This window comes from Hippopotamus amphibius, chromosome 1 (assembly GCF_030028045.1).
Source record: "Hippopotamus amphibius kiboko isolate mHipAmp2 chromosome 1, mHipAmp2.hap2, whole genome shotgun sequence".
Taxonomy (NCBI): domain Eukaryota; kingdom Metazoa; phylum Chordata; class Mammalia; order Artiodactyla; family Hippopotamidae; genus Hippopotamus; species Hippopotamus amphibius.
The window spans coordinates 131,681,626-131,699,593 of NC_080186.1; the positions used below are offsets into that span (position 1 = coordinate 131,681,626).

The 17,968-nt window shown below is 51.2% G+C and overlaps 1 protein-coding gene across 1 annotated transcript in view; it reads right to left on the bottom strand.

Moving 5' to 3' along the window:
- NEURL1B (neuralized E3 ubiquitin protein ligase 1B) overlaps positions 1-17,968 on the bottom strand; it is a 45,446-nt gene that overhangs the window by 7,555 nt on the left and 19,923 nt on the right. The window contains exons 2-4 of the mRNA XM_057729019.1: positions 16,416-16,961; positions 2,537-3,256; positions 250-375 (exon numbers count right to left, since the gene is read on the bottom strand). Of these exons, the coding sequence (XP_057585002.1) occupies positions 250-375; positions 2,537-3,256; positions 16,416-16,961 (1,392 nt within the window). The remainder of the gene's footprint in view (positions 1-249; positions 376-2,536; positions 3,257-16,415; positions 16,962-17,968) is intronic.

Below are 17,968 nucleotides of genomic sequence, written 5' to 3' on the forward strand. Positions count from 1 at the left end.
CTCCCAGGTTTTGCCCCTTTTCCTACACTCCTGCCCCCAAGCATCAAGCACCCTTATCACCCTTTGGGATGCCACATCTAGAGGTTTCTCTTCCCTCCAGCTGAAGAAAGAGAGGATGCAGGGGGTAAAAATGGCCACCTTACTTAGCCCCAGGAAGGGCTGGCACAGCTACCAGCGCAAGCCCCTGTCTCCCTGCAACCCCCCCCCCCCCCCCCACCGCCCCGTCCCCGAGGGTTTGCACTTCCTTACCCAGGGATGACTCGGATGCCGAGGAGGACTGGTTGACACTGAAGGCCATGTCGGAATCGCTATCATCCTGGGAGCCACTGAGGGACCCTGATGGAGATGTGGTCGCAGGGCTGGACTGCAGGGTACCTGAGACCAAAGAGACTCCATCAGGGGCAATAGGAGGTGGGCTCTGCTCTGCTAGTCCCTGGCTCTCCACTGCTTTGCACCTTCACTTCCTTGTGTATCAAATGGAAGGACAAGAGCTACCTCACAGGGTTCTGCTAAGAAGCGATGGAATCGTGCAAGTGTGACAGACATCTGGTGTTTGTCTGCCTAGCCTCCGTTCTTGTTTATTTCAGAAACAGCACTGGAATTCTGTTTGAGGCATGACTTCAACCTCACGTACACAATCCAATTCAGGCCATTAAGAACTTCCACCCTTGGTCTCAATGGCAGTTCAAGCAAGGCCTGCAAGGCCAAATTCTGTGACTTTCACTAGAACTACTAGGAAAGGGACCCATTCCATTGGGAGATAAGCCTGGCACTGTAGGGCCTGCCTGAGAGTGAAGCTAACACAGAGGAAAGTAGAGCTCTGAGATGGAAAAAGAGGTAGAATCCTGATGACATCCTTTCAACACCTAGATCCAGCTATTCCTGAATCCATCCAATATACTCCCAGACTTCTGAGGTATGTGTGCACCCCCCAAAGTCCCTTTTTGCTTAGCGCACAGTGAGTGGGGTGTTGTTACTTGCAACTACAAGACTCCTGACTAGTGTTCAACATGGATGGGTTTTCCTCCCTGAATTTACCACTGGTTCAGATAACGATGGGTTATTTCTGATGTGAAGAGATATGCCCCTTCCCTTACCCTACTTGAGGACAGATGGACAGATTAAAGCACCAGGGCTGCTTTCAGATAAGGATCAGGAGGGCAAGTCCCTGGCCTCCAAAGGCAGTCACTTCCTTTCTACCTTCTCCTGCCTTCTCTTCCTGACCACTCAAAGGCTCATCCTGGTTTTTCTGGGGGTGCTGGGGAGGGGGAGAGAAGGACTCTAGGCTTAGTTCTTGCAAAGCCCCAGTGGGAACTTGGGCAACTCATCTCAGGCTGAAATGATGACTATTGTCTGATGGTCCCTTAAAAAAACAAACAAACACAAAAAACCCCCAAACCAACCAAATGACAACCACCAGCACTCTGTCCCTCCCCTGTCCTCAGTCTAACAGCAACAATCACTGTCCTTATCATTGCTACTTATTAAACATCCTGCATGTGGCAGGCACCTGCTTAAAAGCATTAAATGCACTTCATCATTTCATCCTCACAACAACCCCAACCCCACGATGCAGGTCATCACTCCCTTTCTACACTGAAAGAAACTGAGGCTCGGGGATTCTCTGATTTGCCCAGCATCTTCATGGCTGACCAGTTCCATGACTGGGACAGTCATTTAATCTCTCTGTGCTTCAATTTTCTTATCTGTAGGTGGGGATAACGATATCGGTTTTACAGGGTCATCAGGAGGGTAAAATTGAATGAGGTAATATATAAAATGTTCATTGTTTCTGTTATCGTTTGGACTTTACTTCTTGAAACACGGAAACGGAGCTGTGCTCTTTGGGAAACCTTCCCTGATCACAGGCCCCACTCCACCAAGCTGGGGAGAAGAGAAGCCCCTCTGCTGTAGTGAACTCACACCGTGCAAATCTCCATTTGGGTGTCTGTGAGGACGTCCATGGTCTGTGTCCTCTCTGCCGTGCCCCATCCCAGGAGCTCAGGATCTGGCCCACACTGGGGGGTGGGGGTGGGGGTGCTCCGAGTCTATTTGTGGCATGAATGAAGGCAAGAATCGACCTCAAAACGGGATGGTTCAAACCTGCGTTCCATTTTCTGTGGACGGTGTTATTCTTTTCCGCTTTTAAGTGTGGTTGTGTTTCCTTTTTCTCCTACACTTAATATGCATTACATATGTAAAAAAAAAATATATATATATATAATAAATCATAACAGAAATAAAAACTGCACTGACCGCTTACCTGCCAGGCCCTGACACCAGCGGGTACTCGGGTTGGTGTGGACAAAGTGTGGTACAGGGAGCTGCAGACGGGCATCCCCGGGGGGGACTGGTTGGAAGTGCATCTTTTCGGGGCCCACTCCCACTGAACCGGAAACTCTAGGTGGAGGCCAGGTGGTTCTGAGGCGCGCTCAGGTTCGGGGGACAGCCGGCTGGGGGCTCCAGCTGCCCACCCACCCAGCGGCGCCGCGACGCCCGGGGGCGAGCCCCGCGCTCGCGCGGTTGGGGGACTCACCGAGCAGGCGCAGCTGGCCGGCGGCGCCGCCGCTCACGGCGAAGAAGGCCCAGAGCGCCTGCGTGGTGTCGACGCACAGCAGGCGGCCGCGCGGGCGCCCGTTGACGCCCAGGAGCACGTCGCCGCCGGGCCGCAGCGTGAAGCTGAGCGCGTCCCCGCCGCTCGGCACGGGCCCGGCGCGCGCCACCACCCAGTACTCCTTGCGGTCGAGCAGCGCGTAGGGGTCGGCGGGCAGCTCGGCCGGCCGCAGGCCGCCCGGGTCGCACGACGTGATGCCGAAGGCCAGCGCGCCGGGCGCCGCCAGCCCCGGACGGCCCACCTCCACGAAGAGGCTCTCGCCGGGCCGCAGCGGGCGCTCGGAGAACACGAGCGTGCGGCCGCCGTCGGGCCGCGGCGCGCAGGCCACCTTGCGGTCGAGCGACAGGCTCACGTCGGGCCCGCGCGTCGCGTGGAAGCGCAGGTCGGCCTCGAGCAGCGCCGGCGACGACGAGGGCCGTGCGCGCTCTCGGGGCCCGCACGGGATGGCGGCGGCTGCGCGGTCGGCGGGCGGCGGGCCCGGGGCGCGGCCCAGCGCCAGGTGGCCCAGCTTGGCCACCACCTGGTTGTTCTCCAGCTCGTTGTTGTCGAAGTTGGCCGCGTCGTGGCTGCTGGGCGGCGGGCAGGCGCTGAAGCGGGCCTGGCCGAGGCGCGCGGGCGTCAGCGTGTCGGCGAACCCGCTCTCTGCGCGGGGAGGGCAGAAGAAGGGCAGTGAGGGCGCAGCCGGCCGGGGCCCCGGCCTTGGCCTCCCCGCTCCCCCGGCCCTCCCTTTCTTTTCCTGATTCCTTCCCGAGCCGATTTAAGATCCCCCGGTGCACAGAAGTGAATTAAGCATCATCCCGAGTGCACCGGATACATGCTTATCTTCGGGATGGGCAGATGAGGCCCTTCCTCCCATCCCTCCATCCTCTCCTCTCCCTCCATCCTCTCCTCTCCCTCCTTTCTGTCTTCTCTTCTTCCTTTTTTCTTTCCCCCTCTTCCTCCCCCCCCCCCCACCCCCGAGGGTTTGATACTTTGGAAGACTTAAAGGGCATTTAAAATCATTATTGTCTGCCTCCCCAACTAGAACATACGCTCCAAGGGAAAGAGTAAACCCTTGGGTTTGTGGCCTTACTGTGTGACAGGTTATTATTTGAAGCTCCTTTCCACACGTTCTCATTTAGTCCTCATACAACCTGTGAGGTGTGTACTGTTATCACCCACCATGTAGCAGAGAAGGGAGCTGAGGCACAAAGGGGGTAGGGAACATGACCAAGGTGGCACGGCAACTAAGTGGCAAAGTCAGGACTCCAACCCCGGGCTGTCTGGTTCGAGGCTGCCTCTGAAAGAAGGTGGGGCATGGGCCTGTCCTCCCCACTGTTGTGTCTGCAGCAAGGGGCACAGGACCAGGGTGCTACTCCAACTTTGAATGTGTAAGGTTTCTGCAACAAATGGACTCGTTGTATACAACAGGATAAGGGGGAGTTTTTTTTAAAAGTCAGTCATGAAAATATTTTTGCATGATTTTTAGTGATATGAAAAAATGCTCTTGATCTAGACTAAGTAAAAAAGCAAATAAAAATAGTGTTTGTCATTCAGATAATACAGGTCTTCATACTTTGGTATCAATAGATTACTTGTTGACCGTCTCCGTGTCTAGAATGTGAGTCCCTGGAGGGCAGCGTCTTTGACAGTCTGTTCACCACCAAGTTTCAGGGCTTAGCAGAGTGCTTGGCAGATAGCCTTCATTATTATGTAGTTTATTGGATGAATAAATGAATGTGGTCTCTCGCAGAGACTGACTGTCACTGAATAACAAAGATATCAGGGAAAGAAAGAAAGCGTTTTGAAGTTGTTTTGTGATAAAAATATTCTTGTTAACCATAAGAAGTAAGCGAAGCAAGAAAAAATGTTACTCAAACTTTTTAACTCTAGCTACCATTTTGTTACCATTCTGTAATTTATATCATGGGAAAAAACATTTCTTCCTCTGGTTTTCCAAATATAAAATTAAATCATAATAATGAACATGGTTTTTCAAAAAGCATGCCCTAACCCCTGGTGAGAGCCTCATATGTTACTCCCCACCCTCACTCCTTCCATATAGGGCAGTTTGCAAACTGGCTATCCAAGTTCTGATGCTGGCTCACGACCTGTTTGGTTGGCCTACTGGTGTTTTGGGTTTTTTTCTTTTTTTTTAACTTTTTATTTTTAAAAAAAAATTTATTTTTTTATTTTTAAAATACATATACAAATAGCGTAATGAATGCTGTTTACCCAAATTCAACAATTATCATTCACGGCCAATCTTGTTTCATTGATGCCCCCATCAGTTCTCCCTTCTATATTATTTTGAAGCAAATCCTAGACATGCCATTTTATCTGAAAAAATTTCAGTATGTCTCTTAGAAGACTTTTCATCATATTGTGTGTGAAAATATGCTTTTTCCCAGTTTGTTTGAATGAAGATCCAAATAAAGTCCACTCATTGTCATTGGTCTCTTTTAAGCTATGGTTGTCTGTTCTTTTTTCCCCTTGCATCGGTTTGTTGCATAAATCACCCCTTGGTGTTGTAAAATATTTTTTGAATTAGTGGCCAGTACTTATGAGTCAGGAGATTTCACTTTAAACTGGATTTATAGCCTCTCTTGGAAAATCAGGTCTAGTGACACAGGGCCTGAATCCTGGCATGTCATCAGTGGGTCACAGCTTGCCCTTTTGTTGAGGATGTTTGTTCTCCTTCCCCACGGCCCTGAGCTGGCCCCTTCTCCCATCTCAGCTACTTGCTTGGGATCTGCGGACATTTGAGTTTGTCATGCGTTAGAGGGAAGAAGTAGGACTTCAGTTTGGTCCTTTAAAAAAGTATATGTGTGCAAGTGTCTGTATCTGTCTGTCCATACTACCATATTTGTGTGCATGGGAAATCAAGTCCTAGAAAGACATATAACAGAATGTTAGTGGCCGTTATCTCTCAGGTGGGTGAGGTTATGAGGGATTTTCTTCAGATTTTTCTGTCTTTTCCAACTTTTCTACAGTAAACATACACACTGCAAATTTTTATCATCAAAACCCCCAATATTTTTAAAAATCAAGTTTTCAATTACTATTTAACAACGTGAGGAAAATGCCCGTGATGTAACATTACGTGAACAACAGGATACAAAACTGAATATATGATTTGATTCTAACTATATGGGAAATGTATGCATGGGATATATAGGCAAGATATAGGAATTTGGGGGGGTTATCTCTGGGTGGAAATTTGCTTCTTACTAGTTTTCAGATTTTCTCATTTTTCTCTAATGCACGTGTATTGATTTTGTAATCAGAAAAAAAGAGCATGAATAAAAGTAGTCTAAAACAAGCACTTTTTTTGAAAGGGCATTTTAGACAAGTGGATGTTTCTGGAGCTTCTTGGTGTAATGCATTTTCCCAGGGCTCGCTGCCCTCCCGCAGTCATCCTGTGAGGCCAAGCCTAAAGACGAACTGTGGCGCACCCTGGGCCTCTGCTCTTGCCAACACACTCTGCTTCTGTCCCCCACACCCAAAGCTCCTCCTTCTTGCAACCCTGACAGCTCCACATAAGAGCCCGTCCTTCAGTATAGCATCCTAATTAAGAGCATGGCCTGGAGACGGGTACACTTAGGTTCAAGTCTTGGTTTCAGCTCTTCCTGGCTATGTGATTGTAAGTCACTTCACCTCTTGGAGTCTCGGCTTCCCCAGCTGAAAATGCAATGATGATAACACCTGCCCCCCACACCCCTGCCCATGTGGTTATAGACACCAAGTTAGGAGCTTTTATAAAGAGTCTAGCACAAAGCATGGCACAAAGTAAGGGCTCAAAACATGTTAGTTATCATTATTCCTTCAACATTTACTAACAAAAAGGAACAGAGTGCTCGCCACGTGCCGAGCCCTGTGCTGGGCACTGGCAGAAGAGGAGAACAAGCAGGCGTGGCTTCTGTGTCCCTGGAGCTCCCGTTCCAGTGGGGGAGACAGATTTTAATGACGCATCTGACAAAACTAACTTCTTCCAGACTGTGATGAGTGCCACCAAAAGCTGCTGTCTCGTGATGCTCTGATAAAAGGGGCACATTGCAGTTGGGGAGCTCTGGGACTCCAAGAGGCAAGGTGAGCTACTCCAAGTCACACAGCCAGGTCGTGACAGAACTGGGATCCTCTGAGTGTGTCAAAGGGGGACCTGGTCAGAAATGCGGCCTGAGAGTGGGTCAGAACAGCCGTCCCTGATCGCAGAGCTAAGACCCGAAGGCTGAGGGAGTGGTGGCTGGGACGGGGAGGGTAAGTATGCAGGCGTAGGGAACAGCATGTATGAAGTTTCTATTGGTGTGTTTTCGAGGCACTTAACCTGGGACCTGGCACACAGTAGCCCCTTGGAAGAGGCTGGGTCCCCTTCCTTTACATAAGGAGCTTCATCCCCATCAAGCATTGTCCCTGAGTGAGACAGGCCCAAGATAACCGAGTGCTGCCCTAGGCCTGACACAATCCACCTCTCAAAGCTTTTCTGTGGAGGATAAGCCAGCCAGCTACAGGCAGAAATCCAGGCCACCAGGGGAGCTTATCAAAACTACCTGGCTCTAACCTGTGACTTGCCTCCAAACCCACTCTCTGGACCTGATGAAAGGATACACAGTCATTTACTGGAGCACATACCAGAAGCAACCCCATGCAGTCATCACCCTCATCAATCTTTACCACTACCCCATGCGGCTCTGCAAAATGGGCACATTTCACAGTGGGAGAACACCAAGGCTTTGAGAGGTGGAGTGAGTTATTCAAAGTGACAGAAACGGGATACCATCTCAAGCTATGTGACTCCAAAGCCAGGCTCCTCACGACTAGCAATACTGCCTCCAAAATGCAGCAGTTCTTGTTCAGCTCTTAGAGCTGCCTAGCACGGGGACTCAGCCTTAGGTCACATGGAGTGGTGGTCCCCAGGGACCTAATATCCACTGGGGATATTAGTGTCCAACAAGCACCCCCTCCCTCCACGATCATCTACCAAGCACCATCACACAGCAGCAGTCCCAGGCCAGGTGCACGGAGGCTGGAATGGCTGGGACGGGTGCCCTGACCTCCCACACCCCCTGGGCCACCTCCAGGGCCTGCCTCTGGCCTGGGATGGAGCTCAGTTCTTCCCTTTCTTTCTCTTCCCTGGCTCTCTCAGGTCAACTATGTCTGCGCCTGGAAGTAAAGCAGAATTTATGCCCGAAGAGAAACTATCTTTGTGCAAAGATGAAAATGATGGGCGGAAGAACTGGAGACAGAGGCGACCATCCATCAGTCACTTCAGTGTCTCAGAAGGACTGCTTCGGGACATGTCCTGCAGGCAGAAGTGACAGGACATGCTGATGGAATGGATGCAGGGTGAGGAAAGAGGAATCAAGCATGACTCCTGAGGCTTTGGGCTGGTCCACTGAGGGGGTGCTGACATCCACAGACAACGGGGACGGCTGTCTGAACGTGTTCCGTGTGGGAAGCCTCTCGGACTCCAGAAGGAGATGTGAGTAGGCAGAGGGAAGTTTGGAGTTCAGGGGAGGTGTCAAGCTGGGAATATGGATTTGGGAGCCAACAGCTTAGAGATGGGATTCAAGGCCCAGTGACAGGCTCAGATCACCTGGAGAAAGAGGGTGGATAAAGAGAAATGGCCTTGCCTCACTTGTTTGTTAAATTCTACAGTTGTTTATGCACTTTTCTACATGTATGTTTTGTTACATGATTTAAAAGTAAAAGGGGGGGGGAGGCTTCCCTGGAGGCGGAGTGGTTAAGAATCCGCCTGCCAATGCAGGGGACACGGGTTCAATCCCTGCTCCAGGAAGATCCCACATGCTGTGGAGCAACTAAGCCCGTGTGCCACAACTGCTGAGCCCACATGCCACAACGACTGAAGCCCGCGCCCCTAGAGTCCATGCTCTGCAACAAGAGAAGCCACCGCCATGAGAAACCCATGGGCTGCAACGAAGAGTAGCCCCCGCTCACCACAGCTAGAGAAAGCCCACGCGCAGCAATAAAGACCCAATGCAGCCAAAAATAAATAAATCATCAATCTTAAAAAAAAAAAGTTAAGGAGAGATCATGAAGAGAGCCTGGGGTAGAATCCTGGGGCTCTCGGCCGACGGAGACAGGCAGGGGAGGAGCCAGTGAGTGGGCCAAGGAGCAGAGGCCCAGGAGGTGGGAGGAAAAGCAGGAGCTTTGGAGGCCCAGAGCCACGAGCAGGTCAGAAAGGCGGGGAGAGGTCACCTGTGGCAGAAGCGAGAGGCCTGGTGAAAGGATGGAAACAACAGCTCTGGGTCTGGAAGCACGGCGAGCTCGCAGGCTGAAGTCCAGTAAAGCTGTGGGGACGGCTCTGTTGCAGCCCGGTTTCAGCGTGTGAGGGAGGCGTTTGAGAAAACTGGAGTGAGCAGGGTTTCTGATGGTCCACGAGCCCTGGCCACCCCATGTGTTACTGCCGCAGCTGGGAACAACTTTCTTCAAAGCACCTGGTGGGGCCCTAAGCCAGGAGAAGATGACGTTGAAGGGCTGAAACTCTCCCTGACTGAGATACTGGGGCATCAAGGTGAGTCCCGCCAGGCTGGGCCCCTGCTGACTATATGGGTAACTAGTAGAGACCAAATGTTGAACCTTCTCAGTACCTGTATATTCCTGCACATATTACAAAGCCTAAGGAACATAAGCAGTCAGTTTTGGTTTAACTTCAAGAGAAAGCCTTGTTTGCAGAACCTAAAAATGACAAGCTGGTAACCACCCCATCGTTTAAATTGATGAGGCACCAGGCTACGGACCCACCATTTCTTGTCTCCCTCAGCTTCTGAGCTGGTTCAGTTTTACCTACACCTGCAGTCCCGTGCAGCGCAGAAGTGGAAGACGCCGTCTCTGGGAGCACAGCTTCACGCAGTATAGCATAAACACAGCAGAAAAGGCGCTTTGGCTTTCTCTCTTCCCCAGTCCTTAAATTGCCAACTATACCTTCTCTTGTTTGAATAGTAAAGTGATATGAAGAACCAGAGGGTGGTGTAAACAAATGTGATAATGTTTCATTTCCTTTGGGGTCTACTCACACTTTTTTGTACAATGTTAAAGAAAGTTGATATCTTTCTATTTGTGTTTTTAATTTCACACTAAATTTTTAAATTTAATTAAAAAAATTTCACTGGGATGAGCTGAAGAAGGCAATGGGAGGGAGTGGTATAAACACCTTTGAGAAAGTTTTGCTCCAAAGGAGAGCAGAGAAATGGTGGTAGCTGGTGGAAGAGACTGCCAAGAGCATTTTCTTTTAAAGATGGGAGCTGCCGGGACCCTTGTGTGCACTCATGGGCATGATTCTGTGGAGAGGGAGAGAGCGGCTGGAGAAAGGGACAAGTGACAGGAGAATGTCCCTGAATAGGCGGAGGGGACAGGAGCAGAGCTCCTTCCACCATGGCCACAGGAGGGCAGGCAGCAAGGCAGGGGTGTTGCAGATTGAGAAGAGAAGGTGAATGTCGGGCACGGAGCCCGGGCTTTTACAGATGCCGCTCCGCTGCCAACCAAAGACTGGACCAGGGCAGACAGACCTCAGCTGGTCCCTGGCCAGTGCTGCTTGTGACCCCAGCTGCTTCTCGCAATTTGGGGAGCTTCACGCCAGCCTTACAGGCCTGTGGGGAGGACTCATGGCAGAGCTGTGGAAGGGATAACCGTGTGCCTGGCGCCATGCCCCGTACGATGTGGCCATAGAGTGGAGATCTCACTCCAGACGGGGAAAGGATAAGCCTTCAGGGTACCCTCCCAGGCAAATGCCTGACTGTGGGGTGGGGGCTGGGTGCTGATCTGGGCTGTTTGTAAAGAACACATCAACTGCAAAAGCCGATTACCCTCTGCTGCTCCCCGCCAGCTGCAGCTGCTCCTCCCTGCCTGATGTGGGTGCTCACAGGTCCCACGTCAAGGCACCTCTCTGGGTCCTGGACCAAACCTCCTTGCCCACCACAGCCACTGATGAGCTGGGTGACCTCAGGCAAATCCCTGCCCCTCTCTGGGCCTCAGCGTGGAGTGTACATGCAGACCTGATTTAGATCTACAAGTTCAAGTCTTTAGCAAACAGTTTGTTCATAACACTAGTGGGCAAATAGTGACTCTAGAACCGCCAACTGTTAGGTGACCTTGGCCAGGTTATCCATCCATGCTGGGTCTGCCAATGGGGATGATACTATGTCCTATCTCATGGGGTTCTTGTGAGGACTAGAAGACATCACCCAGGTAAAGCCCTCAGCGTGGTGCCTGGCACACAGTAGGTCCAATAAATTAACGCAAGGGCTCAAGGCTTCCAAGGTGGGTTAATGACATCCTTACAAGGCCTTTGGAGAGCTGCTATTGCTGGCTACCTGGCATCCATTCCCCACTTCTTCTGGTCTCAGCACCCAGCTTTTCTTTTGAGGGAACTTGCCCTGCCCCATTTCCACTCATTACCTTGAGAAGGGAGCCTTAACTCGGCCGGTCACTGTATCCCATCGCTCTGGCCATGGGGATCAACGAGGCTAGATCTTGAGACTTTAGCTAGACCTTGTGGGAAAGCAGCTCTCCTGCTAGATTTGTAAAGTTCATGGGAAACGGGACTGGAGCTGCTGGTGGCCTTGCCCCTGTCCCAAAGGGAGAGCCTGGTGGAGGATGATACCAGCAAGGACTACAGCAGAGCAAGAAATAAAGGTAGGCCAATATTCTGGATGCTATTCCTTGGGCCCCTGCACGAAGTCAGGCTAACAGGCAGCTGTTCCCTGGAATTTTCAGTCACAGGAGACAGCCTCCTTTTTTTCGCCTGAGTGAGATTGAACCGGTTTCTGTCACTTGCAACCGAAGGTTTCTGACAGCATAGCCTGCGATGCCATGGCCTTGGGCTGGCGTTGCATGTTCAGTCTGACCAGCCTCCTACCACTGGGTAGAGAAAGGATAATGAGGCCATGACACTGGCTACTCCTGAGCTGCCTGGAAGAGGGACAGGGCTGCCTCGGGACAGCAAGGGGCCTGCACTCCAGAACTCTGGGAAAGGGCTTCCTCGGAGAAACAGGAGCCAGCAGAGGGGGGACAGGTGTGCGTGACCTGGCTGAACCTTCCTCTCCTGGGTCCAGTAACGACTCAATTCAGCAGACAGTAACGTGTCTTTGGCCCAGAGGAGCATCCAGGGAAATCAAAGCTCTTAGGATGGACCACTCCGGGCCCCAGGAAGTGCATCCTGGTTGGCGCCCCAGAGAACGGTAAACGAGCAGCCACAGGGCAGCCCTGTGGGGGAATGTATCCAGCAATGCAGTTTGCATGGGGGCGACGCAGGTGTCCATTAAAGCAGGAGGCCAATAGAGAACAAGGAAGCAGACAGACGGATACAGATAAACCTTAAAATGGGGCACGTGAGAAAAGAAAACCGGGATGCAATCCTTAGCAGAATACCATCCATCTATGCATACAAAACACACGAAACAACTCTACGTAGTTTTAAAAGATACACATGTTCAAGGGTCCTGCCAAACATCAGAGTGATGCTTATCTGGGCAGGGAGTGGGCACTGGAGATGAAGCAAAAAAGTCAAAACAAGAGAAAGGGTCTGCGTGGTCCTTCTGTGATGATACCACGCCCTGAACTGAGAGGTCTGGAGAACGCAGCTCGGTACCAAGCAGGGAGGAGGGGCAGGAGCCCATGCAAAGAGGATCACTGTGATCACAATCCTGGCTGCACCCTGGGATCACCCGAGGAGCCTTAAGAAATCTGGATGCCTGAGAAGCCCCCCCACCGCCACCCCGAGGTCCCGATCTAATTGGCCTGGGTAGAGTTTTCAGAGCCCCGCTCCTCCCCAGGTGACCTCAATGTACAGCCAAGGCTGAGAACCACTCCACTAAAGGGTTCTAATCCTGCTCTGCCACTCATAAGAAAGTCACTTCCCTTCTCCAAGCCCTGGATTTTTTATCTAAAAGGGGCTAAGTTGCCTTATCTTGAGGAAAGACTGAATGTCACAAGAGGGGGCACCCCAGGGTCTAGCCGCAGGGAGGCAGTGCTCTCTCCTGCAGCTGGACCCCCCTGCAGGAGGATGCTGGGCTGAAAGCACAGTTCCATCAGGTAAAAGAAATTGGCAATCCTTACGAATCCCTTTTTATTTCTGAGACTTAATTTTTGCTCAAGTTCCGGGGCAAATACAGTGCACACCTGTCCCACCAGGTGGGGAGAACACTTCCCAGATGAGGGTTGCCAAATAAAATATGGGATGCAGGGGGCTTCCCTGGTAGCACAGTGGTTAAGAATCCGCCTACCAATGCAGGGGACACGGGTTCAACCCCTGGTCTGGGAAGATCCCACGTGCCACGGAGCAACTAAGCCCATGCGCCACAACTACTGAACCTGCGCTCTAGAGCCCGTGAACCACAACTCATGAGCCCACGTGCCACAACTACTGAAGCCCGTGAACATAGAGCCTGTGCTCCGCAACAAGAGAAGCCACCACAATGAGAAGCCTGTGCACCACAACGAAGAGTAGCCCCCATTTGCTGCAACTAGAGAAAGCCTGCGTGCAGTAACGAAGACCCAACACACCAATAAATAAAATTAAAATAAATAAATTTATATTAAAAAACACGGGATGCAAAGTTATATTTGAATTTCAGATAACAAATTCTTCTCTACCCAATATCCTGTAATAAGCTATATGGGAAAAGAATCTGAAAAAGAATGGATATATGTATGTGTATAACTGAATCACTTTGCTATACACCTGAAACTAACCTGTAAATCAACTATACTCCAATATAAAATAAAAATTTTAAAGAAAGCCAAATTCTTTTATAAGTATATCCCAAATATTGCATGAGATATACTTGTACTAGAGAAATTATTCATCATTTTTCTGAAATTCAAATGTAACTGGGCATCCTAAACTTGACAGCCTTACCCAGATACTGCTTTAGCTTGTTGGTGTTGAGGCTCTATCCAGTGCCGTCTGAGAGAGGTGAGGGAGGGATGAGAGGTCCCTATTCTGGAGTTTCACGGCTGAGACTCTAAAGGAACTAAGTTACTTCCTTGTTCCTAGTGAGGAAAAGGAGGCCAGAGGAATCTGCATGATATGAATATCAGCTGTCTTTTATTTACCCACTTGATACTGTGGATACCACCCTCAGAAGCCCACTTCTTCCAGGAATGGGGAGGGAGGGACACCATTTATGATGGGATTTCCGTGGTTCTCATGTTGTGCTGGCAACAGCAGAGTACCTATTGCCCGGGCTCAAACCATACAAAATCATGACTATTTTGCTTTCTTATTTTTATTATAACTTTTTTTTCTGATTATAAATCATTGTTGATTACTTGGGGGGAAAAAAAACCACCCATAACCTCTTTACCCAGATGCAACCAATGTCAATTTGCTCTTTCCCCGGGAAGGAAACATTTATTGAGCCTTGATCACGTCAGTAACTTCTCCATTATCTCATATAACCTTCAGAAAGAAAAATAACTTTATTGCCCTTTCTGATTGTAAAAGCAATATCAGCTCTTTACATATATATTAAAAAAGTTAACTCATAGAGGTATGAAGAAGGAAGTGAAATTCGCCTATGAGCCTATCATCCAGAAATGGCTTTCCTTCTAATTTCATTTTCCCCTTCTGCATGTAACTGTGAACATTGTCCTGTGGCCCCTGTGCTAGGTGTGCCCCCCCCCCCCAGCAACCGTCCATCACGGGCACTACTGGCAGATAAGGAAACCAAGGCTCATGCCTGCCACCTGCCACTGATGTGCCAGTGGGCCCTGTCCTTCGCTCCAAGCGGTGTGGGATACTGGAGGGGCTCAGTAAAAGCTTGTTAGATGAACAAATGAACGGGGGCAAGAGTCTGTGACTCCTCACAGGCTTGTTCAGTCTCATTAAGTCATCAGAGGCTGCTTCCAATTTGTACTTTTTAAAAGTCCTAATCCACTTGCACTGATTATGGAGTGGCTGCGATTTCTCGGCTGTTACTCTGAGGCATGGGGGAGCAGGTGAATGAGGCCTGATTGTCTCCCTGCTCTATAGGAAGAAAGAGCTCCAAAAAAGAGTGACAAGAGGTCTAGAGGAGGTTTTAGAAAACTACATTTCCTGGAGGTGAAATACCAAAATCTTCCATGGAAAAGAGCGTGGGGAAACATGGTTAAAATACCCAAGTAAGGCCCCAGCTTGGAGGGTGGGTAGCTATTCATAATTTAGTCTGCCTAAGCCTGGCTTTCAGACACGTGCTTCAGCCCCCGTGCAAACCGGCAGAGATTCTTACTTCTTAGCTGTTATTTCTTGAGCGCCTTCTATGTGCCAGGCACTGCAATGCATCCCTTTCATACCCCATCTCATGTCCCCCTGCCAACAATCCCATGAGGGGGGTGCTATCATGAACTCACTTGACAGATGGAGAAGCTGAGGCACAGAGAGGTTCAGTCACCTGGCTAAGGCCACACAGCTAGCAAGTGGAGGGCCAGGTGTGGAGCAGAGATCCATGTGACTCCCAACCCTCTGCTCCTAACTGCTCACAAGTTCTGCTGCCTTCCTTCTTCTGGGGAGTTGGGGAACCCAAATGCATGCATCTGCCTTCCCTGCCCATCGGTGGTGTGGGTGGTGGTGGTGGGCGAGGAGCCTGGGGCCAGAGTTTCCCCTCAAGATGCAGGGCTGAAAGACCAGAAACAGCCCAAACATTCAGATATACAAACTGTGGTGCATCTACATCATGGAATACTCCTGGGCAATTCAAAAAGGAACAAATTTCTGATACACCCCGTAATAACGTGGATGAATGTCAAAGATCTTGTGCTGAGATTAAGAAGCCAGACACAGATGTATACACTGTATGATTCCATTTATGTGACGTTCAAGGAGAGGCGCGATAATCTATGGTGAAAAAATCAGAACAGGGGCTGCCCCTGGGAGAGCGGGGGGGCTGCCTCCAGAAGGGGCAGGCTGGAACCTTCCTGGCTTATGGACAGGTGTATAAATCCATCAAAACTCAAACTTTAGATCTGTGCATTCCCTGCAGGTAAATGACATATAGGGCGGTGCCCCCTGAGAAATCTGCTCTCCTTTTATTTCCCCAGAAAAGGAGGCTGGGTTGGCTCAGGTGCGACCCGTGAGTTCAAGAGCTAAGGTCGCACACAGAAAGCAGGTCCGTGGTTGCCAGGCGCTGGGGGGAAGGGAGGATGGGGAGTGACAGCTTTGTGGGTACAGATTGCCCTGTGGAGTGATGAAAATGCTCTGGAACTAAATACAGGTGATGGGTGCCAACTGAACGCCACCGAACTGTATGCTTTAAAATGGTACTTTTGTGTTATGTGAATTGTACCTCAATTTTTTAAAACGTTCAGAGACAGGGAGAGAGAGAAAGAAAGACGGTCTTAAGAGCAGCAGACTTTGTAGCCCCATGAGTTCTCACCAGCAGGACTTCAGCATTAGCGGCTGCCTCCTCTGTTAGAGCCAGGGCTGCACTTATCTGCCTGCCTCCCCAGTGGACCTTGAGCCCCTTAACTGTGGGCCTTGATACAATACATATTGCTCACTGCCAGGGCAGTGTGGATGCTGGAAGATTAGGTCATGAGTGATTGCTGAGTTAGTCAGTGGATTGGGACTCTGGACCACAGCCGCGTGGGCTCCAGTCCTGGCTTTGCCATGCAAGTCATGTAACCGCTCCGTGCCTCAGTTTTCTCATCGCTAAAACGGAGGTGGTGGGTTGTCCCCAGAAATAAATGAGTTGAAATGTGTCAGCTGGCAAAGCGAACCCTCGGTATTCGTGAATGCTAAAGAAACACCCATTCATGCGCACGGGGAGCCGCTGCCTGGTCCAGGCGGGGCCGCCCTCTCCCCCTTCCAGCGGCGGCCACAACCTACCGAGGAGCTGCACCTCGTCGGTGATGCCGTAGACGTCGATGAGCGCCCAGAGCGGGCCGCTCACGGCCACGCCGCAGTGGAAGAGCACCGGCTCGCCGTCATTGACGCTGTAGAAGACGCGGCCGTGGCGGTCCGCCCAGTAGGCCAGCACCGTGTCGCGCAGCGCCAGGTTCTCGGGCAGCGCCTTGGCCCAGTAGCCGGGCCGTGTGACCAGGTCGGGACAGGCGTACTTGGGGATGTCCTGGGCGCTCATCAGCGACGGGTCGTGCGCCGTGAAGCCAAAGCGCAGCGCCCCGCTCCAGCCCGGGCGCACGGCCACCAGGCGCAGCCGCACCTGCTCGTACAGCCGGATGGGCCGCTGCGTGAACGTGACCCCGTTGCAGAAGCTGTTGCGCCGCGTGGCCCGGCGCGAGTGGCCGTCCAGCCGCACGTTCTTGCCCTTGGCCTGCGCGTGGAAGCGCGGCGCTTCGCCCAGGACCGGGCGCCGTTCCGGGCCGGGGCCGCAGCAAGGCCGGGTGGCCAGGAGGCGCGCGGGCGGGCTCGAGTCTGTGGGAAGAGACAGGCAGGAGGGTTAGGTCCCGATTGGCCTTTTAATAATCATTTCCATTTTGAAATTCCATCTTAATTAGGCCGGTCATCGAGAAAGCTCCAGCCACTCCAATCTGCCCAAGGCTGCACAGCAAAATCACCATACTCACCTCACAGATGAGCTAAGTGTGAGGCTGTGTGTATGTGTGTGTGTGTTATGTGCGTCCAGCGAAGCACTGCTCAGAGCTGTTTCACTCCCAGACAGGCCGACACCAATGCGTTTTTCACAACAGCCAGGCTGGGGTCAACTGACTTCTCCGTCCCCATCAAATCCCTCTACATCTAGAGGCTTCCTCCATAAGCTGCCTCTGGGGCTGCAAAGTCCCTCTAAAGGGAACAGTGGCCTTGGATTCTTGGGGAGTAGTGGGAGGTCTTTGGCTGCTTTGCTCTGTGTTATTTTTATTAAAAAGCAAGGCAATGTGGGTGCACTCTTGGGACCCCAGTGCAGCCTGGAATCCAAGCTCTCTGGCACTTCCTGGCTGTGTAGTGTGCTGCAGACCCTGCCACTTCTCTAGCCTGTTTCCTTGCCTGTAAAATGGGGATGTTGCTTAACTCACACAGCTGTTACATGATTATGTGGACGGGGTTCTTAATAGGCAATTAATAACATGATCAAAACACTGAGGTTCCAAAGGACACCTGAGCCAGGATTCTGACTTCCCTTCGCCTTTACCCACAGAAAAGGAAGGCATTCTTTATAAGCAAGACTGGCTTCTCTAGAACGTACACCTTTCATAACGCATTTCTATGGGAATTTTGCCCCGAAGGACCGGGAGAATCTTGGGACAGACTCCTTTCAAAGGCTCTGGCCGCTGGCCACAAACCCAGGTGGCCCGGTCTGGAGGTGGGTGCCTCACCCTTCCCACCTTTCCTCCTCCATCCCCCGGGGCAGCTCCTGGGAGGCTCCGGCAGCCTGAGAGGTAGCCAGGTGGGTAATTACTGTACAAGTCTCTGCTGCTCACCCA